We start from the raw sequence: 23,445 nt of genomic DNA, 5'->3' as shown, positions 1-23,445 counted from the left end.
CTACCATAATTAAAAACTGCTAAAGCATAAAAAAATTAACCAAAATTCGTAAATCTTTTGAAAGTCACATTTAGCCATATGGGTTTTGATAATTACAACTCATTTCTTGATTGTTGGCATTTCTATCCGTGATAAAGGGTTGCTTCTACTGCTGATAAAATGTGGGGCTAGGCAAGAGCAAAGGAGCACGAGCTTGATCATCAACAGTTGCTTGGCCTTTATTCATTCGTGGAAGATTCAACCAATCATCTCTTTTAATTACACCTATTCTCTTAACAATAAATTAATCTTTTAGAATAAAACATAGGCTGATAATATAATAAAAGTAGAAAAGATGTAGAAACCTAACAACACAATGGAAAAATAAAAGACTTACGACAAGCATCGATTCATCATGAGGGGAAAAAAAAATTACCTCTTGTTTCCTTCCTTTTCATCATGAATTTCTAGTTTTCAACTTCTCACAATATTGAGTCACTTTTGTGAATCTCAAGTTTCAACAATTCTATAAAATAAAAAAGGTCAAGTCAATATCCACTTCATCTATAGTTTTGCTTACTTTTAATAAAGAACAACATTAAATTCAAACCCGAGAGAAAAGCATAATTAAAAAAAGACCATAACATAGCAAACATTTCATGTGTCGCACCTTCATGTACGTCACGAACAACTAAATATGCTAAACATATCAAGAAAAATTGGGAGTCGCCACCCGATTAATTTAAGAAACTAGGGATTTTAAAACATACACTGGTTGAGAGACTCAGATAAAGGGTTAATCATGCCTAAGAAAAAATCGACATCGTCCTTATAGCATCCTTTCTTACAAAAGACCACCTTTACTATGTGTTTATTTTCTCACATTTATCTTTTTGACTAACCTTAATTATTCTACTTGTTTCTAGTGTTATACTTTTATTATTTTGAGAAAAACTTGACGTTGGTCTTTAGACATGACAGAAAATAACATCAGTCCCTAAAATTAAAAAATTCATCTAAGATGTTGACATTAAGTCTTAAAAAAGAATTTTCATGAAAATTGCTAAAAAATGAAGCATAACCCGTATTTGATTTTAAAAATTGGACATTGGTACATTTAAAAATGAGACCTATAAAAATTATGGTATTTATCCATAAAAAAAAAAAAAATTCATCAAGATTGTTATAAGAGTGGGTGTTTAACCCCTATGGAGGATAAGAATTGAGCTTTGAACTCATAAGAGGAGTGAAAATGGGCTTAGGCCTTTTTGTTCAAAAAATCATGTAAATTGAGAAATTTTATCATTGTTTATTTTATTTTAAAAAAGAAAATAAGGGTTTTTTATTTTTTTTATTTTTTTTTAATATGTAGGCCTAATGGGCCAGTTTATTCTGGCCAAGCTTTCAATGGGCTTGATGAACTTGTTATCAAGCCCAAAAATACATGAAAAAACAATACATTTTTTTTATTAATCCTAAATCATTCAAAATGATTTTTTTATGCTAAACATGGTATTAAAAAAAATGCTAAATTATGCAAAAGAGAGACATTTTTTCTGCTTTCTTTTTTCAAAAGCTTGTCCATGATGCAAATTAAAAAAAAATTAATTTTTCTAGTGTTCTGTTTTTTATTTGTCCTAACACATGCAAAGAAAATAAAATCATTCATAACACATATACATTTTCTTTTACTAATTAACATACACACCTTATAATTACATGCAGTAATACAATCATGATCCAATAACAATCACAAACAATACATTAAATCACACAAAATCCAAAATAAACCTTCTAGAATGTTGGAATTGATTGAAACTGTTGAAACCCCAACAAGGAAGTTGTTGGAATTGCTAGAATAGTGGCAGTGTATAAGTTCCACGTGCCACTGCCACAAATGGTGTTTGGAATCATACATCGTTATTCATGGAATATCGATGCCTAATGGATTTGAAATGCCTTTACCTTCTATTTCTTTTTTGGTTGGTGGTGTTGTTTCCTATTACTTGTAAACAAAATAAAATCCAAAATACACATAATCAGTTTATTTCCTTATTTTTTTCAAAGATCTACTTCTACACTCAATCAAGTTGAAAGGCGAGATGGACGATCCGTCAAGCATCGATGCTTCTCTATCCTTTTTGTCATTGGCACTACAAGTGGTGTTAGATTAGGCAATGGTTGAGATTTAGGTTAGAGAATATGGTGGTTGTGTGTGGTTATTGGCCGGAAGAAATGGCAGAGATAGGCTATATAGGGTGGCTCACCACAAAGAGAGGTTTTGATAATTAGAGTGAGCAGTAGTGCGTGTTGGTGAATTGAAAGATGAAAGACAATAAATTAGTATTGGCTTTGTGGAAAGGTTTTGTTTCTTTTTGTTGGTCCTGTATTTGGGTTTTTTGGCTTTTTTTTTCTATGTTACAAGTTCTTAAAAGGCTGGTTTCTATGTATTTTGAACATGTTCATAGAAAGAATCATGTGGTGGATTACTTGGTCAAGCAAGGAGCTCTTGGAGAAGATGACTTAGTTTCTAATTTATAGTTTAAGACTCATTTGGTTTTTTTTTTTTTGTATTCTTCTTTTTGTTAAGTCATATTTTTAATAGCTATAATAATTGTTTAATGAATCTGTTGTATTTTATAAAAAATTATATTGGGCATTGTTTTATATTATTTTTTAAAAAAACTATATTCAAATGGAAGCTTTTATTTTTAAAAATTGTACGAGCTCAATATTAAGTATTTAATTTTATTAGTTTAACTTAAAAAAATAAAAATGATAAGATTCGATTTCCTAACTATTTAATCAATAAAAACATAATAGTCTATCAAATAATCACCATAATCTAAAGTTTCATTCAAACTATTGGATGAATTATGAAAATTTGTTTTTTTATTAACTCTTTAACAATTTTCATATATATATATATATGCACACGCATGGTGGATATGGATATAGGCGTCATCATGGGCAAAAACTTTCTGACAATTCCATGAAGTTCCTGTTTGAGTTAGACTGCAGACTTATCTTCTCAAGGCTTGGATATGATTTGCCTATCTACCAATTAATGGATTTGCAGGAAAAGTTAATTTGTCAAGAAAATAATAGGTTTTGTCACGAGACACTTTTCCAAAATTAACTCTGTTTGAATCAACATAGGTATTGTGTGATTGGACATTTTAATCATAACCTCTTATAAATTCTTTTAATACTCCTATTTCACAGTAATTCAATTAAAAAATCAGAAGGGAAATGCTGTACAAAACAAAGCTGCACCACATAAAATTATAGCCGGCATCATAAGGTTATTTCCGAGGTTTTTTTTTTCTTAAAAAAAAAAAGAATTAGCACAGATATAAAAAAAAAAATGGACAAATAACACTATTCACAAAATATTTAAAATAAATAAATATTTTTTTGACTGCGTCAACTTTATTATTTTTTAAATATTTTTTTGATTATTTTTTTTTAAAAAAAAAACACTCTTGACTTCCCATCCTCCCCCTCGACAAAACAGGCATTGATTCTTGTTCTTGATGTCCAAACACACTGCAATTATTCAAAAAGAAAAAAGGGGAAAAAAAGGGGCAATTGCTATACTGCATGTAACACAACAAGGGTAGTCAGTCAAATCAATTTCTTTAGCATGTAATTATAGCAGGATGCAAAATGCATGAATTCTCTGGAACATATAGTCAACTTCAAATTAAAAACAAATATTATATTCTATAAGCATGTGAAAGAGTGTCAAAAACTTGAAATTTGTATAAATTTATATTATTTTATGATTAATTTTTATCAAATAAATAAATATGATGAGATTGAAACTCGTAATTATTTGGTCATTAAAGCTCTAATACCATATTAAAGAACATCTTAACTCAATAACTTAAATTATTAGATAAGATCTCAAGATATAATTTATATTATTTTTTAACACAAAAAAACAATCACAATATCTTAAAAGGAATCATCTCTTTCGCATTTCACTTGATTAATTATTAAGTAGTTGCTCTGGTCTTTGAAAACCGTAACTTCATTAGTCCCTTAATCATCTATGATTGTTTTTAATTATATTTTTTTCTAAAACCCCTTTAGCTTCTCAGATTTCTTCCAATTAACATAAGGTAACATTAACAGGTGTTTAGGGAAGAAAAATAACTAGATTGATGAAATTTCAATATTTTATTAACGGACACTTATTAGAAAAATTAATTTATAAATATAAATAAGATCACAATGATGAAATATATTTTTACATCAAATTAAGAGATTAACTAATTATTTTATTAAAAACACATGGACTAGCTAGATAATAATTTAATTACTTTCTAACCATTGCATCGCAAGCTTGCATTTAGCAAATTAACCAGGAACAATATATAGCAATAATATGTTCGATTAATTTAATTATGTTGTTGGTGGCTGACAAGTTCCACAGTGTTGGAATAAAGATTAATCAAGTGTTGTTGTTAAAGGTATGGCAGTCTATTTTTCTATTTTTCATCTCATATTAAATAATAAATGTTTTTTTAAAAAAATATATTTTAGTGAACTACTTAGTTTGATCCTTAAATTATGTATATTTTATTTAGAATTAAATTCCCGCTCAAAATAGTGGTGTTCTTTCTATTTGCTTCTTTTTTTGGTGATCATGGACTAAGATTAATTCATTCAAGATTTGAAGCTTTTTCACATGGATTTTCATTTGATGCCCGATAGATTGTTGATTTGTTCCTGTTTAAACAACCTTTTGAGAACCATATATAAACTAGCAAGAAGGGATTACTACACACACACGCACACACTCTCTGCACATTCTGATAATTATTATGTTTAATTAGAATTAGCTACTAATTAATTAACTCTTTCTATATATATGTAAAGAATGATTTAATTAGTAGCCAATTCTAATTAAACTTAATACTTATCAGAATGTGCAGTGCATGCATATTAGTTTATTCCACAGGTTGTGTTGATTTTGTCATGCAGTATAATTTTCTAACACAATAATTTGCCCATGAGATCAGATCGATAAGACCCGAGTCACCCTTAAATGAGTGATCAGATTCATCACTTTAGAAATCCACTACCGATGCTGTCCAAATGTCAAATTATTGAAAAACCTGCTGCCCCGACCAAGCTAATGGAGGTATTTGTTGAAATTTTGGAGGAAAAGGACGAATTACTGAGGGTCTAATCAAAGTTTACAACAATAATCTTGTTTGTACTTGATTCCATCATTACATATTTGGTCAAGGGAGAAGAGCAAGTGTTGCTGATTATTCTTGAACCCAACAGCTCTTAATTTGACAAGATGTCACCTACTTATCTAAAAACTGGACCATCTTGCTTGTTTGCAAGAACTCCAAGGAACCCAATTTCTTGCATAGGAATAAGTCTTTGCTGTGGAATTCCACTATGTTGATGGAATCAATTTGACTAAACGATGAGAAGATAGTCTCTCCGAGGCCCTAATCATTCACTGAAATGAAACTATGCACGCCTTAATTTCTAATTTCTAATTTGTTTATATTGGTGAATGTGATCATATTCATATAAATGAAGAAAAATCTTGAGATTGCAAGCATGGCCAACAAGAATATGGAAAACCATATCTCCATCAATCCACCCACTTGCTAGACTAACAAAACATGAGGGAGAGTGGAAAGGAAAACAGGTGGAGATTCAAGAACAAAAACAGCAAGATAATAAGATTATATATTGATTCAAAACTAATGGAGATGAAGCAAAATAAAGTTTAGAAGACCCAGGGCTCCTAGCTAGAGAGACCTAAAAGGCTATGAAGTGCAAAATTGGAACTAGGGCAAGAGACAAGGGTGGAGCAGGTTGTGCATGTATTTGGTTCATTGTTTTGTTGTGATGATTAATGTCCACTCATGTGAATCGGTGGGTACATGGTGGTTTGTATCTATTTAATAGGGACAACATTTGCGCTTTGGGATTGACATATAAATCTTTCAATGCGAGTTCATTGTTTGTGTGGATATGTACACGAACGTACGTAAAATCATGTATGTACTAGTTTGATTCCCCGTTCTGTGTTGTGCGGTGGATTTTTTTTCAACATAAAAAAAAAAGTTTAGCTATTATTAACGGTTTTTTACTATTAAAAAAATTAATTACAAATTGAAAGAGTTATATGTTTGTTTAATAAAATAAACAAAAATTATACATATCTATAAATGCTGATAAATCTATTCATTACAACTAAAGATAGAGTTGAGAATCTAACATAAAGATATGATTTTTTAGAAAAAAAGAGATTGAATATATGTTTCAATTTGAAATTGAGTCTCTAAAATTTTAATTGATTTGAATCAATAAAATTAAATTTTATTTTACCAAATCGAGTGTTAACCTAACATCAAAACATATTTTTAACATTAAAGAGCCTCATGTAAAGCCAATCGAAACAAAAAATCAAACTCAATCCCAAGTCAACTTAATATGAAATGATTAAATTGAAATAAAAAAATCAAGTGACAAATAAAAATTAAAGAAAAAGAGAATAAGAAAAAGAAAACACTATGGTAACTATTGCTAATAAGTTGTCCTATGTGGTTCTACGTTGTGAAGTCATTGAAAAGCTAATTTGAAAACTTAACTATAATATTGGGGAGTATTTTGTCAAATCTATGTGTGATATGTTACCTACTTCAACACAGTCTAATGTATGTAATTCCTTTAGTGGGATATAGAAATAACAGGCGCCTTCTAAGATAGAGATTTTATATTGGATGACAATTCTTAGTAAGATCAATACTAGAAGAGTTATGGTTTGAAAGCAAGTTCGTAATGCTAGGGATGCTAGCAATGTTTTTTGCTTGGTTTTAGAAGAATTTATGGATCATGTTCTCATTCATTGTCTTGCTATTTGGCATATCTGGGCTAGGTTTATTGATTGGTAAGGTATATCTTGGTGTTTTTCAGGGAATTTGTCTAATATGTTTAAAGAAATATCTTGTTCATGGGAGATCTCACAGATAGGTATGGTTCATGCTTTTTTTGCAACTTCATGGTCTATTTGGCTGATGTGTAATGAATTAATCTTTAATAAAAGGTTGTCTGATTATGATACTTATTTTCTCTTAATATTGACTAGACTGTGTGTATGGATCAAAGTTATTTTCTTAGGGTTTTTCTTATTGTGCAATTGATCTATTAATCTCCGCTAAAGGTATAGTCTTTTTGGACTAATATAAAATGTTTAAGGATTTTCACCTTATGGAATCCTCCTGATTTGTATACTCTAAAATGCATGTTGATGGTCTTAGGTTTTCGAATATCATACACGCAGTAGAAACTATGAAACAAAATTACTCGGGAGTTCATAGAATCTCGTTAAACAGATCTAGAGTTGTTTAAGGATTTATTACCTGAAAAATGATTTTTTTTTTTTTAAATATGTGTGACCCATTAGGTTTCTAATATGTTGGCCTATATATAAATTATAATTAAATAGAATTAAATAAATTAGATAATATAATTTATTATCAATTAAATAATTTATATTTGAAGATCATGTGCATTATCTAGCAACATGTCACTATCCTTCAAATATTAGAAAAGTCATTAGTAGTTTGACTTAACTTTTTCAGTGACTGGTTTCTCAGTGTAATTAATTTTTTATCATCAATAATATTTCGATTTAACATTAAAACATAGAGTATGTTTATCATGTTAAATCATACTTATTCTCTATATTGTCGCACATGGGCACACGGTGTCGGGGATCATAGGAGTCGCCACCTAGCTATTTAGTTTAGGGTTCCTAAAAAACCCGAGTATATTGGTTTTATCAGAGATTATAAGGGTAAGGGACTGGTTAGGGTTAGAAAAGGTATTAATACCCTTAGTGCACTCTACTTGAGTTAAGCTGCATTATATATGATCTGAATATGGTTTAAAGGTTTTTAATGGGTTCCTAACTAGTGGTCTATCTACGGCTTGTGGTGAAGATTTATCATAGTTTTTAAACCCGGCCGGCCCGGCAGGTCGACCTGAGACACGGCTAGCTTGGGGATGGAATTAGGCTGAGTTGAAAAAAAAAATAAGTGAAGAAAAAACCTGGTGTAACCCGGTTGACTCGGCAAGTTGACCCGGTGACCCGAAAAAACCTGGTCAAAAACTCAATTTCAACTCGTTGACTTTTATTTTTGTTTTTACTAAAACAATGTCATTTTGATTTTTTTTATAAAAAAAAAAAAATTGACCCAGTCAAAACCCAGAACTCGAGCCTTGGACCAGGTCAGGTTTGAAAACTATGAGATTTATTCATGTGAATAAATATGGCCTTTTGAATTTATTATAGGTCTCCCAAAATTCATAAATTAATTTGTAGAAATTGCTGAAAAATTCTGGAAGTGCAGGAATAGTGGCGGCAAGTGGTCTCCACGCCCCACTACCACTGGTGGCGCATGAAGCCATACACCGCCTACAATGAAAACAAAAAATAAAGGATTGGGAACATCTATTTCTTCTTGTATTGGCGATGAGGGGTACTACTACCTGCAAAACCTAAAAAAATCACATAAACAATTTTGTCAATTTTTATTCCCTCTCTTTCTATTGCATTTTCTTCCTTTTTGTTTGTTTCCAAAGATTCAAATGCTATTATTGATGGCTCAGGGAGGAAGAAATGACTAGATCACATGGTGGAACCGCTGTTGATGGTGACTAGCCGACGATTAAGGCATTGCTGGTTTCCAAGTTTTTGGTGCTCACAACGGCATAAAGGAGTTTAAGGTGAAGGGGGTTATCTTGTGTTGGCTTTGTTGGGGGAGAGCTCACTGTCAGATTTAAAAAAAAAAAAAAAGTTATCTTGGCTGGAGATGGTTTATGCAGTGGCTAGGTTATGAAAGGTGGTTCACGGTTGATGAGAGGTTGGCTACCGTGGGTAATGGGTTAATTTATGAGTTTCTTTTAGTCGAATTTTGGTTTGATTTGGAGTGGTTTTGGCTGGAAGTTTAAGGTTGTAATTGGTTTACAGATGAAAGTTGTGGTTATTAAAGGGCTATGTCTTAGTTCTTTGAATGGGAAGCTTGTGATAAGAAAATTTGATGGAAAATGTTGGCAATGGTTTGCAGATGGGGATTGTTAGATTCACGAGTTTATGGTGATGAAAAAGGGAATTGGTTTGTGAAGGTTGTTGGAGGTTCTATGGTTATTGTGATTGGTTTTGGAGAGATGTGATTTAACTTAGTAGATGGAAAATTGTGTAGGTGTATAAAGGTATTGATTTGATATGGGTGTTTTGTGAGACCGAAAGGAGGGTGGAATGACAATTCCAGTGGTGGATTTATAAGTTAGTATGGGTTGAATGGTTTACTGGGATATTAACAATGGTGGATGATCCAGGGCTGGATGTTGAAGAGTTGATTGGTCTCAATTAAGTGATGGTTATGCATATGGTGAGTGGTTAGGCTGATGTAATCGATGCCTAGCTGAAACTTGAAGAGAATCTCGGTTTCAATAAAGGAAGAGTGTTTGGGAGAGAAGAGTGAATTTTTTTCTTCTTCTATTCTTTATGTTTTTTTAACCAGTTCTTCCCCTTCTTTGTGTATGTGTGTCCACCTATTTATAGGTGAAAATTCTCTTTGTCTTAAAGGCAAAAGGAGCCAAGATCAACCATTAGATTTCAAGAATAATTCTCAACCATTCATTTGATAACTTGGAGACAAAGCAAAGAAAAATAGAACCTTAGATTAAGAGAATGATTGTAGACTATTTGATTTTAAAAAATAGGTTGCTTGGTGAAAGGGTTTTCAATTTTTAAATTCGTCATCTCCCTTCCATAATTATAATTAGATCACTAAAAATTAAATGTATTTTTTCATTTTCATTTTCTTTTTTTTTTATTTTAAATTCTTTGGAAAAGATATTGAAAACAACGCAAATATGTCAAAAACATATTTTTTGGGTTTTTGTTGTTTGTTTTGCTATTTTTGGTTTTTTTTTGTAATTTTTTAAAAAATAATGTCAAAAATTGGGTAGCAACATACATAATAGTCATTGATCATTTGAATAAGATTTGAAACTCTTTTCAAATCTCACTCCACCTTAGCCAAGGATTTCTCAATCAATACTATTTGAGAACAGATGAACATTTTTTCTAATTCATCTAGGGTGATGAATCCCTCTCTTAATCACTTAAGTACTTTCACATAGTTCATACTATACTTAATGTCTATCCCTTCATTACCTCGATTAAGATAATATTCTCTTTATAAGATAATTTAGTGATCTCAAGTCTAAGAATCACTTATACAGTCGTCACGTGAGCCTTTCCATAGACATAAGTGCTCTCTCCATATGAAATTCTCATACGGGTCAATTCAATGTACATATCTTATGACAAGCAATCATATAATATATATCAATCTCAACAACTCTAATGAATATCTAGTATTTAAGAAAGCATCAACCAAGAATATCTTAGGAACAATACTTTAATGCAATAGAAATCTCATAATTATAACAAGTTTATAATTTTCTTTGCAAAGCATTTTTATCTCATGGATTTTATCTTTCCTATAGATTCATTAATCTAAATTATATGAATATTAAAGATCAATTAAGCATGTATTAATTATAAATATGTATTTTTATGAATATAATAATACCACGTATAACCAACTGATTAGCTACAGGTCATATTAAACTGACAGATGGATCTTCTAAGGGTAAACCTGGACCCACTGGAATCAGAGGTGTCCTACATGATTATAATGGCATAGTGATGAGATTTTTTTCAGTCTCTATAGGAATTAAGAAGTCAAATGAGGTTGAATTGTTCACTATAATCAAAGCCCTATAATTATCCTCTTCAAAGAATGAATTTTTTGGAAGGAATTTCATTATTGAGTCTGATTCTACCCTTATTGTTAACTGGATGAACAAGCATCCTATTAGCCTTGGAAATATCATGACTTATTTATTTAGGCCTTTTGTTATGCTGATCTTTAGGTTTTGTATCTTATTGCATGTTTTAAAGGAATCAAATCATATGGTTGACAATCTGGCCAAACAAGGGGTTAATAGAGTGAATGAGTTTCTTGCTTGGATCTAATGTTGTGCTTCTTTTACTCTGCTCCTTCCAGATATATAATTTTGGTTACTATAATATTAAGAGAACATATGAAAATTGAACAGGGAATTGTAGCTTTGGTGCCTTAACTTATAGGAGGGTGATCTCTAAAGCTTTATATTGTTTTACTAGGTTATTTGAGTATTTTAATTGTATTTGTATTTGTCTACCCTCTGAGGTTCTTTTCCATTTCTTTGCATAAACTATGTTTCTTATTTTTTTAAAAATGGTAATATTTCAACCTATAGTGGATTGTGTCTCTCTTTTATGTTAATATTTCTTCCATCTCATATAGCATCACATGTTCATGATTCCAAATACTATTTCATGGTTCACTAAACATCAATTTTGAAAAACAAAACTACAATTATTAAATGGGAGGAAAAAGGACTTAACCTAAAAAAAAATTATAGAAGTGGAAAAAAAAGGACTCAATCAAGAAAAAAACAAAGATCTCAATGAAAAAAAAGACCTAATAAAAAAAGGATATGAATGAAAAAAGGTTTAAGATAGTTCACCATTCACAATCCAAATATCATTTCATGGTTTACAAAGTGTTAATTTTATGAAACCAAACTATAATTGTTAAATTAAATATAAAATGACTTAATAGAAAATGATGCAGATGGAAAAATAAAATTAAGGTGGTTAACTGTTTATATAAATAGTTTTTCCATCTAAAAATCTTTTAATATTTTTGTTAATAAGAGAGACTCCTATCATCAACTCAAGATATGTCTAAATAGTGGTCGTTGCTCAAGGTTAGTTATCTATTTCTTTTTTACCTTTAATAATATTTTGAGATAAGCAATGTATTAAAATCATACAACCTGATAAAGAAAATTATCACAATCTATTTAAAAACACGATAATTATATGTGCTTACAATGTTACAAGTGATTCAGCTATGTCTAAATTCATACATGGAAAATAAAGATTTTTATTATATCAAAACATTATAAACTTAGTTTTGATTTGAAATGTACTCAATACTTACATTAAATAATAAATGGTTTAAGTAAGGATAATAAAATATATCAAATATATTAGATTGAATTTCCTCAAAAAGTCCTTTTCACTACCAGAAATTCGTTAAATACCAACGAAATCACCGACGGAATTTTTACTGTCGGTATTTTTCGGTCGAAATCACCGACGGAATATTTTCATCGGTAATTCGGTCGGTATTTGCCGACGGATATAGTCCGTCGGTAATTACCGACCGAATTACCGACAGAAAATTCAGAATTAATGAAAAAAATGGCGCGGAGGTTTTGGCGGGTGATTTTTCCGACGGAATCACCGACGGAATTAAAACCGGGGAGCCGTACGCGTGATGGGACCTGTTCACCGTCAATAATACCGATGGAATCACCGATGGATTTGAAATGTCAGATCCGTACCGGTGACGTGACCGGTGCACCGTTAAAAATACCGACGGAATCACCGAGGGATTTGAATAGCAGGTCCGTGTGGTGACGTGTCAATTGCCCGTCAGAATTACCGATGGTTTCGCCGACGTATTCACCGACGAAATAAAACTGTCGGTAAGTCCGTCGGCAAAAGTGAATATATGGCCACTCTGCCGACACTCTTATCCCCTATTTCTCCTTCTTCTTCCTAATCCTAACCCTCTCCATCTGCAAAGAACCAGCCCCCCCTCGCCCCAAAACAAAAATCTTCCTCATCTCAGCACAACAAGTTGTATTTCTTGAAGTTTTGTGGTCACAGCATCCGTGTTCTAATTTACCGACGGATTTTATCATTTTTTGTAAGTAATTCTATCTTTTAAAATTTTAACATTTAAATGTCAATTTTATTGTTTTTTTAGTATATGTATTTTTTTTTACTAGATGTACATGTTTTATTATTATTTCTCAAACAAACTTATAGTATATGAATGTATAATTTTATACTTGTTGTGGTTTGTTTTAGATTTTGTAAGAATGTATTTGTTTGTAAATTGTTAAAACTTAATTTGTAGAATTACCGAATTACATGTTATGTTTTGAAATAATTAAGAGCTTGCTTAATGGGTCCTTTTTATAGAGGTTCGATAGAAGTCATGGATGATCGTTCATGGATGTATCTAGATTCACCCCAAGGATTGCGGAGGATGGATTATTGTAACGGGGTTCAGGGTTTTATTAATTTCGCAACATCTATTCCCAGAAATTTTACTGGAGGCGGTATTAGGTGTCCATGCAGGAAGTGTCAAAATAAAAAGTATATGCATCCAGATGTTGTAATAATGCATCTTCTACACAAAGGGTTTGTGGAGGATTACGAGTGTTGGTATGCACATGGAGAGGTATTTGTTAGTAATAGGAGAATGGGAGAAACGGTGGTTGAGTCAACTTCTAGTGCTAGCAACATGCATGAAGCGGTAAATGAGAACACTAATCCTTACAGAAACATGGTTATGGATGCAATGAGAATGAATCAAGATAATGTCAATCAATGTCCAATCGTAGAAGAAGAACCTAATGCGGAGGCAGCTAGGTTTTTTGATTTGTTGAAAGATTCTGACGAACCATTATGGGATGGCTGCACAAATCACAGTAAATTATCGGCCGTGGCACAGGTGTTCACCATCAAGTCAGATCACGGGTTGAGTGAGGCCGGGTATGACAAAATTATTGATTGGGCAAGAAGCATTTTACCTGAAGGGAACAGGCTCAAAGAGAACTTCTATGCTGCGAAGTCCATGATGAAACCCCTCGGTTTAGGATACCAGAAAATTGACATGTGCCCTAACTTCTGCATGTTATACTACCTTGAAAATGCTGAGATGACTGAGTGCATGACATGCGGGCATTCCCGTTACAAACCCTGAACTGGCATGGGGAAGACTCTAGTGGCATATAAAAAACTTAGATATTTCCCGATCACACCTAGACTGCAGAGGTTATTGATGTCACCAAGGACTGCTGAGCACATGACATGGCACCAAACACACGATGCCGTTGATGGTGTGATGGTGCATCCTTCTGACGGCGAAGCGTGGAAACGCTTTAACAGTGTGCATCCTGACTTTTCTACTGAATCAAGGAATGTCCGACTTGGGTTATGTACAGACGGGTTCAACCCATTTGGGTCATTTGCTGCTCCCTACTCTTGTTGGCCGGTCATTCTCACAGTTTATAACTTGCCACCGGGAATGTGTATGGGGCCAGAGTTCATGTTTCTATCTACTGTCATACCCGGTCCAAGCAGCCCGGGGCGGAATATAGATGTTTGTCTTCGACCGTTGATAAATGAGCTGGTGCAATTGTGGTCTTCCGGATCTCTGACTTATGATATATCAAGGAAACAAAATTTCCTTATGAGGGCGGCTTTATACACAGCATCAATTCAGCTGAGATGATGAACATGACACCGTTATGAGGAGGGTGTGGGAAAATCACGCGGCAATTAGGTAACATCGAAAACAATACGACTTTTTTTTTACATAATTATTTATGTTTCGAAATGTAATTTTTTCGTGTGTGAATTAGGTTGCGTGATTTTTGGTATGAAACCTAGAAAAAGGCAAAAAAAACAGCGAGGGATAAAGGGTTCCAAGGCTGGAACGATGTTGCGGTTTGGAGGGATTTCAAACCGATATACATCTCGGAAGATATATGGCCGCACTATCTTCAGCATGTGACGTCTGAGCGGTTCACTCGATGCTCACAGTCCGGTGCAGGCAACCGGAATCGGCCAATTCATGGCTCGGTGACAACGCACACCGGCGGCTCCGTTCCGTTTGCTGCACATGCGAAATGGATGGTAAGATTAATTTAAATGAAATATATCGTTCAATTAATTTGTTGTTAATAAATTTTTTTCAAAATAGGCTACATCTCTTGGACGTGAGCTGAGCCCTATGGAGCTGTTTGTGGAGACGCACGTGCGGAGTCATGACCGCCAAAAGGGGACGCAACAGTTCGTTGACAACCGTGCTCAACAGTTTGTGGTATGTTTGTTCAACCATTTTATTTTGTAAGTTATTATTATGCTTATTGAATTGAATATGATGATTTTTTTTTTCAGGAGACCTATAATAATCGGTTGAGGGAGAGATACGGGGACGATCCTTCGACCCATCCGGAATTCGATCCGGATTTGTGGATGGAGGCTGGATCGTCAGGTGGACCCGATAAAAATCGGGTTTACGGGCTCTCCAACACTACCGCCGCCAACTTGCGGTCGACCGGTACTGCTTTAACCGTTGGGAGCTCCCAATCTGTATCGAGCTCCCAATCTAAAGAGTTCGTGGCCTTGCAGCAAAGGTGCGACCACCTATCAGAGGCGTACACACAACTCAAAGAAGAGCAAAGATTGGCGAACGAACAACACAGAGCAGAGTCTGAACAACAAAGAGCGGCCTATGAAGAGCTTCGCCAAATGGTCATGAACATGACACAAGGTGGAACATGTGCGCCTAATCCTTTTTGGCCGCCTAACCCCTAGTCTCCTCCTCCTCCTCCTCCTCCACCTTTATATTAATTTTTAATAAACATTATTTACATTTAAAATTTCGTTTAATGTTTTTTTGAAACACGTTCATTTTGTAATGAATATTATTTAACTTTGAGTTTTTGTTGCTTAATATAAATTTTATTTGCATAATTGGTTTGTATTACCATTAATTTATATTATTTTTTCTAAAAAATTAAAAAAAAAATTACACAGGGATTTACCAACGGAATAACTCTATCGGCATTGGACAGTGTCTGCCACCATCACCGACGAATATTCAGACGGACAGATTCGGTCGGTATTCCATCCCATCACCGACATATTCACCGACGGAAATAATCCGTCGGTATAAAATTACCGATGAATTTACAGACGGAAATATTCGGTCGATATGAAATATCACCGACACTTTTACAGATTTAGTCCGTCGGTATTTATATAAAACCGATGGAAAATATTCCATCGGTATATTCCAAGCGGGAAACTTTTTTTTTTTGGCGCGCACGGTCCGTTGGTAAAACCGTCGGTAAATGTTTTTTTTGTATTTCCGACCGATATAGCGACGGAATGTGGAATCACCGACAAAAGGTATTCCGACGGGCGTATTCCGTCGGTAAATAATTTACCGACGAACTTTCTATCACACACCGACGGAATATGTCTGTCGGTAAAACTGTGAAATCTTGTAGTGTTTGATTTTTTTGAGAGGAAAAAATGATGTATTTTTTTTAATTAAAAAAAAAAAATCTCCCAATAACATACAAGAGATATATTAGCACAAAACCAAAATCTATCCAAAAGACTGGGTCCGTCTTCCGATCTACCTTAGTGTACAAATCGTACCTAGCACATTAATGGATTGACGAATATTGGGTCGAGCCCTAGCAAAGTTGGATGTAACTGATTTACATTTACACATATAGTAGTTTGTTTTTCTTAAAAAAAAAAAGATATTAATTAACTATATATTTATTAAGAGGTTCATCAATTTATCCATGGCCCTCCCTTCTTTAATCTCTTAAATTCCTGGTAATAATTAATAAAACTATATGATGTCATTTTTGGATTCATGCCAAGAAGACTTGGTACCTAAGATCTGCAAGCTATAATTAACTGTATCTTCCGTACATAGACTCACGAGTATATGAATAATATTCTTGAAAATGTTGCCATTTTTATCTTATCTGTATTCGATTTTTAAAAGAAAAGATTCAAAATAAGATAAAACTAGATTTAAGTGAAAGACGCGTGGCTGTATTGGTGACAACTTTCAAAAGCTGCCACTATCACTAGTGTTTTTTCTGTTTCTAAGAAAGAAGCATTTGATCATTTGCTAATATCTACAGCTAATTAATAAATCTTCCCCTCCCCTGATAGCGATGCCGCCATGCAGACACCCTAAGGCACCCATTTTTTTGGAAGAAGATTACAGGTAGCTAGGCATGGCCGTGGCACGTGGATCAGAAGGGGAGGGAGCAATATTTGCCGGGGAAAGAAAAGACCATTTTACGCGTAGAGAGCTGGAAAGGAATCTGCTCGTGATCGGAGACGACATGGATTAAGAGGGGAGAGAGACATTGAAAGCAGTGAAGGAAGCGTCAAAGGATGTTTAGCTGTCAATCCCTCCAAACCCTTCTCACGGGGGAAGTTTTATTATATCTTACACCCTCTCTCTTCCTCTCGCAGTCATCCATTTGTCCCTCTCCCAAGTAATTCCAAAACCCTCCCATACACACCCCTGGATCATACCTGTTTCTTCTTCTTTCATTATTCGTCATTTCTCATTCTAATTAATTTGATATGTACATGCAGTAGCTTGTTTTTGGGCTGGTAGAATAATCATAATAATAATGGTAAATTATCACATTATTAATAAGCAGTAATTAATCCTTGGCTATATATATACTATCACAAGATCTAGTGCACATGTATTTTAATTCATATATCCTTTCAAGTATTAGCAAAACTGCAATTTTACTTTTAAGTTATTCTTACTAGTGTGTGTAAAAGAGTAATGTTAAAAGTCTCCTTGGCACCTTAAATTTTAGGCTTTGGATTTTTTTTAGATGATATGCAAATCTTAGTGACTAAGTGTTCAAGAGTTGGTGTGCTATCATTTTCAGATGACATTTCAAAATCCAGGAGGCTTGGTAATAGAGTTTTTTGGTGATTAGATTATGGGTTGATAAGTGTTCATTCAATTAAATCCACTCCCATAAAGGAAGATAATCTCTTGATGAAAGAATCTCCATACCTATAAAAAGTCCTCTTTGAATGGATTTGGAGACTATCAAATATTTAATTTAGTAACTTTTTACAGAGAAAGAGTAATAAATATGCTAAAAAGCATTAAATCTAAGAATTTGATTGTTTGTTCTTATTTGATATAAAATGAATGCTCTAAAAGAAGATGGTATGTCTATACAGAATGGAAATTGTAAACTTTTTGCATGGGTTTTTCAAGAGGTATTTATATTAGCTTAATATGCTTTATTGTCAATCGGTTGGTTACATGTGGTATTATTATATTTATTTAAATACATATTTATTATTGAAAAAACTTAATTTATCTTTAATATGCATATAATATTATATTAATGAATCTAATATTTTATTTATGAATCAAGATTAAAGATAAAGTACATAGGACAAAAATATTTGGCAAAGAAAATTATAAAATTGTTATAATTATGGAATTTCGATTACATCAAAGCATTGTTCCTAAAATGTTCTTAGTTGATACCCTCTTAAATATTGAAAAATTATTTAAGCTGCAGAAACTTGTAGATATTATGTTTTTTTTTTATGAAAGGAAGTAGTTGTTCTCATAAGTTGAGGTATAAGAGATGTTTAGAACTAATCTATAGGTTCTTGTCATAAGACATTTATATTGAACTAACTTGCATGAGAATTTTATATGGAAAAATCACTTATGTCTATAGAAAGACTCAAGTGATGGTTGTGTAAGTGATCCTTAAACTTGAGAGCATTAAGTTATCTTATATAGAAAATATTATACTTTGATCCTGCTACATGTTATCTTAATCGAGGTAATGAAGTGGTAGACATTGGGTATAGCATGAACTATATGAAGGTACTTAAGTGATTAAGAGAGGATTTATCACCCCATATGAATTAAGAAAACTGTTTCATCTATTCTTAAATAGTATTGACTGAGAAATCATTAGTCAATATGGAATGAGATTTAAAAAGAGTTTTAAATCATATTCAAATGATCAATTACTATTATGTAGAGAATAAACATGATTTAACATGTCAGACTTACTTCGTGCTTTAAAATTAAACCAGAATATTATTTATGAAAGGATATTAGTTACACTGAGAAACCGATCATTGAAAGGTTAAATCAAACCACTATTGACTTTTCTAATATTTAGGAAATCATGACATGTTGGTAGACGATGCACCTGATCTTCAAATATAAATTATTAAGAACTTAATAGGTTACACACATTAAGAACCATTAGTCAGAAATTAAACTCAGATGATTTAATTAAGTATGACTTGATTAAAATATATTTTAGAACTAAAGAGTAGAATATAATTAATACATGGATTATATTTCTAGACCTGGAAAAATCAAGTAAGGACATAATTGAGTTAATTTCTAAAATTATCATAAATTAATATATAGATATTATTCAAGGGGAAAATTAATATTTTTCAATTTATAAAGTTTTTCATATTTCTTTATAAATAGTAAATTATGCCTCTTATTTTATTTTTTTATGGTTCTCTATTAGATTAAAAAAAAACTACGTAAGTCATATAATAGAGAACTAACACTCTAAGCATAGCAATCCCTCTCTCCTAAATAGGAATTTAGAAGATTTTTCATTGGTGGTTCGTGTAGATCACCGTTGAAGGTTGAACAATTGAACGGCTTGTTGTTTACGATAACCTACACTTTAAAGAATTATCTAAAGCTAAAAAGATCGGATCTTTATGTAATAAATTCATAAACAACTCTAGATCTATCTAACAGGATCTTATGAATTTCCGAATAATTATGTTTTATTGTTTATGCTTCATGTACGATATTCGAGAGACCCAACAATTTATACCTCATATACCTTGTCTTTTTGCTCGAGGGAAAGCGTTAGAAAGTCATTATACCCTTGTGGTATTAATAAAAAATAAATATCACTTACACGTATATTAATAAAGGATAAATATCCATAACATAAGAGATAAATACTTCTTATACATATATTAATAAAGGGATAAATATCTCTTATATAAACATTAATGAAAAGCAAATATTCTTTACACATGTATTAATTAGGGATAAAATGGTAGGCCACAAAAGACTCTTGTGCACCTAGGGTGCACATTGAGTATGACCCACCAAAAAAGACTAAGATTTGATTAAAAAAATCTTTCAAGGAAAAAAGTGTTAGATTCAAACCACAAGCCTTAAAAGAGCCAAGACATGTGTTGAGCCTAAGAATATTTGGAAATGTACTTAGGCTCAAGCAAGAGGCTGGTGTCTGAGTCTAAAGGGATGGTGGGCATGTCTAGCCTCTTGGGCTCAAGTTCTACGTCTGAGCCTAAAAGGTGTTGGGTGTGGGCCTAATACATGGGCTCGGGGGTGTTGCCCGAGCCCATGAGGCGCTGGACGCGAGCCATGATCATGGTTTGGATCCAAATTGTGTTTTTAAAGTTAACATGTTGAGTTCAAATCATTGAGTTAATTTAATGTGTTTAATTGAGTTTAATATTTATTCTATAAACTAGCATGAGAAAGAATTTAAGTCGCACAGGAATGGAATGAATTATCAAAAACAAAGGAGGGTATTTTTCTGATCCATTGAATTATCCATGGCTAGATGGAACCTCAAATGAGTAAAAAGAGAAGATAAAAACTTCCAGCAGTATATATTTGATAATTTATGACGAATTAATGTACGTATTTGACTGAAAGTGAAATTATATTAATCAATGTTCCGTCACTACTCTTCTCTTTGGTGGTTGAAAGAAGACTAATCAGAGACTATATATATATATATATATATACGCGCTTGGCCAATGGGCCCTACGGTTCAATGGCATTGAGCTCTTTTTCTTTCAACCAAAAAAAGAAAAAAAAAAGACAGATTTTGAAATTACTTTTAAAAGACAAAATGTCAGGAAAACAAAATGGTTAATAATGTAAATTTCAAAATGAATTATGATTTTATTTGGGGAAACGGGAGCATCCATGCAGGAAACGAACAAGCAATGATAGAGTTCGAGAGGTCATCTTCTTGTTATAAAATCCTCAAAAGCTTGAGGTGAAAAAATAAGCAAGGGAGAGGAGAGAGCTAGCTAGCTAGTCAAGAGGCAGAAAACAAGAATGTCTTCCAGGAAGAAAAAGAAGGCAGCTCTTTATGAGAAGTTACGTGCTGCTACCAATTCTAATGCTGTAAATGCCTGAACCCGGCTTCTTCAAGCTTTAGTTTCAGTTTTTCTTTTCTTTCCTCCCTTCTCCCTTCTTCGTTCTTCTTCTTCTACTTTGTTTTCTTCTTCTTTCTTTTCCAATCTTCGGTTACTTATTTTGATATTTTCTCTTCTGCGATCGGTGATTTTGGCAGATGAACAAAACCTCAATCATAGTAGACGCGTCAAAATATATTGGAGAGTTGAAGAACAAGGTGGATAGGCTAAAAAAAGAAATCGGAACATCTTCAACCCCCCAAAATTCATTACCTGCGGTGCGAATATATTAGCTACAATTCCCTTTATCTGTTCATTTCTTATATTTTCAGTTCTTATTAATTTCTGAAAAACTTCCATTACTAGCCCATGTAATAATACTTCATTATTTTTCATACTTCAGCAGGTCACAGTGGAAAACCTAGAAAAGGGTTTCCTTGTTAATGTATTTTCAGGAAAGAATTGCCCTGGATTACTTGTCTCCATACTTGAAGCCTTCGAGGAACTAGGCCTTGATGTGCTCGATGCTAGGGTTTCTTGTGAAGACAATTTCCAACTTGAAGCGATTGGTGGAGACCAAGTAAGAATTAAATTGCTGTCTTTCTTTCCTTTCTTGGATTGACATTCTTCCTCTTAGCACGCCACTTGAATTAAGGGAGCGTATCTTTTTTGCAAGTATATTAAATGTTGCTGATGTTATATGCTATAAATGTCTCAAGCATCATTCTCAAAAATTAATAAATAGTAGTCCAGACAAACGAGACTGATCTCACGTGTGCAACTTAGAAACAAGCTGGCTTGAACCACATATTTTGGACTTTCCACAGTACACCAGAATGGGTGGACAGCATCGGAGCACAATATCTAGCTATCCATTGAGCAAGTTCATGGGACAAATTAATGTCATTAATTAGGATTAATCCATGCATCTATGTCTATTTTGGGTTTGTTGGCTTCTAGCAGTGGCTTGTATAATTTACATGGGTGTGAATGTCTATCCACAGTCCATTCTCATTTTCCTCCTTTAATTTCTGGAGTTTTATTTATGAATTTTAGCTTATATATAGAAGCAATTCATGCATCTAGCTATATTTGATAGGAAATTGTTTAATTAATTCTTCAATAAAATATACTTGATGATTTTGCAGAACCAAGGCCATGATGCTCAAGTAGTGAAACAAGCAGTGCTGCAAGCTATCCATAACTGGAATGAAGGCAGCTAGCTAGCGAGCAAGAATGACCCAAATATTTTCTTCCCCTGTCTTCCTGTACGCTACTGAGAAATTGGGAATTTGTATATTGAATTTCAAGCACACTAGGCAGTCCTAATTCCAAGTTAGTAGTCAGTCAAAATGTTCAGCAATGGGATTCTGGTAATTAATTTTCAGTTTTTAATTAAGCAACTTTAACCTTCTATGATCTATACATATATTTGAACATAAAATGCTTAATTAAAATCCGTATGATTGCTTTCAGCTAATAAGGAGCTCTTTGGCAAGATCATTCTGCTTCTATCAATAGTTTATCGCTCGTACACACACACACACACACACGCACACATCAAGCTGATTAGCTTAAAACAACTGATGAACAGTGCAACTAAATGCAACTTGCTAGCTTTCGTAAGAAATATCCAAGCCAAAGTTCTCGTGTATGAACAACAACAAACGTAAATTTTGTCCCCTGTTGTGCGTGAGGGAGACTTAAAAGTATATAAATCTATAATTACGCAGGCCCTTAATTTAGTATATATAGAATTAGGCAAGTGTTCTGTGCTTAACCTTATGCAAACTTGATTGTACTGCCTATATTTCGTTATATATTTAAAAATTTATTGTCTGAGAGTGGTTTTTCTCGCTTGTCAAATATTATATGATTGTAATCTATTATTTATTATTCAGTAAATTCCAATGAAATCATGATTATAAAAGTAGAAAATATAATTCTTTATTGGTTCTCTACAACTAATAATTTAATGTTCAGTGGCATAATGACGTGCTTTAAACCTTTTTTTAAGAATTAAAAAAAAAATTGTTTGATAGCTAGTCACTCTTTAACTTCTTAAAACAAGAATTCTAAAATAATATTTTAACCCAAAAATCCTAAAAAAATAATATAAGTTAGCAGGTTACATTGTTGAGCTTCTTGTAAAGTTTTTTTTTTTTTTAAGAAAAGATAAATAATAAGTTCTCAAATGTACTATTAGAATATTTTAGGAATTTTAATGAAACATGAAATAATGTAGAAGAAAACTTAAAAACTGGAGAACTTATTTGTCTAAAAAATATATCATAAACTTATTCATCATTTATCTACTTTTCCATCATGATCACAAAATTGGAATATAAATGTCCATAGGGCTTCTAACCACTGAGTTGGTGAATGGTGGATATTATTTGCAAACCCTAACCTTAACACTTAGATAATATCCTGCCCAAAATTATTAAATTACTGGA

The 23,445-nt window shown here is 32.7% G+C and overlaps 1 protein-coding gene across 2 annotated transcripts; it reads left to right on the top strand.

Moving 5' to 3' along the window:
* Positions 1-20,747: 20,747 nt before the first annotated feature.
* On the top strand, positions 20,748-22,403 carry LOC118035603 (transcription factor SCREAM2). 2 transcript variants are annotated; one of them, XM_035041205.2, is made up of 4 exons: positions 20,748-20,978; positions 21,148-21,267; positions 21,396-21,569; positions 22,138-22,403. In XM_035041205.2, the coding sequence occupies exons 1-4, from the start codon at positions 20,910-20,912 to the stop codon at positions 22,210-22,212; spliced, it is 438 nt and encodes a 145-aa protein (XP_034897096.1). In that variant the 5' UTR covers positions 20,748-20,909; the 3' UTR covers positions 22,213-22,403. The 2 variants fall into 2 exon arrangements, with proteins under 2 accessions (XP_034897096.1, XP_034897095.1); XM_035041204.2 differs by having other exon boundaries at positions 20,753-20,978; positions 21,393-21,569.
* Positions 22,404-23,445: the final 1,042 nt, after the last annotated feature.

Source organism: Populus alba, chromosome 16, assembly GCF_005239225.2.
Source record: "Populus alba chromosome 16, ASM523922v2, whole genome shotgun sequence".
In the NCBI taxonomy this organism is placed as follows: Eukaryota; Viridiplantae; Streptophyta; class Magnoliopsida; order Malpighiales; family Salicaceae; genus Populus; species Populus alba.
This window is presented reverse-complemented; position numbering and strand designations above follow the sequence as displayed.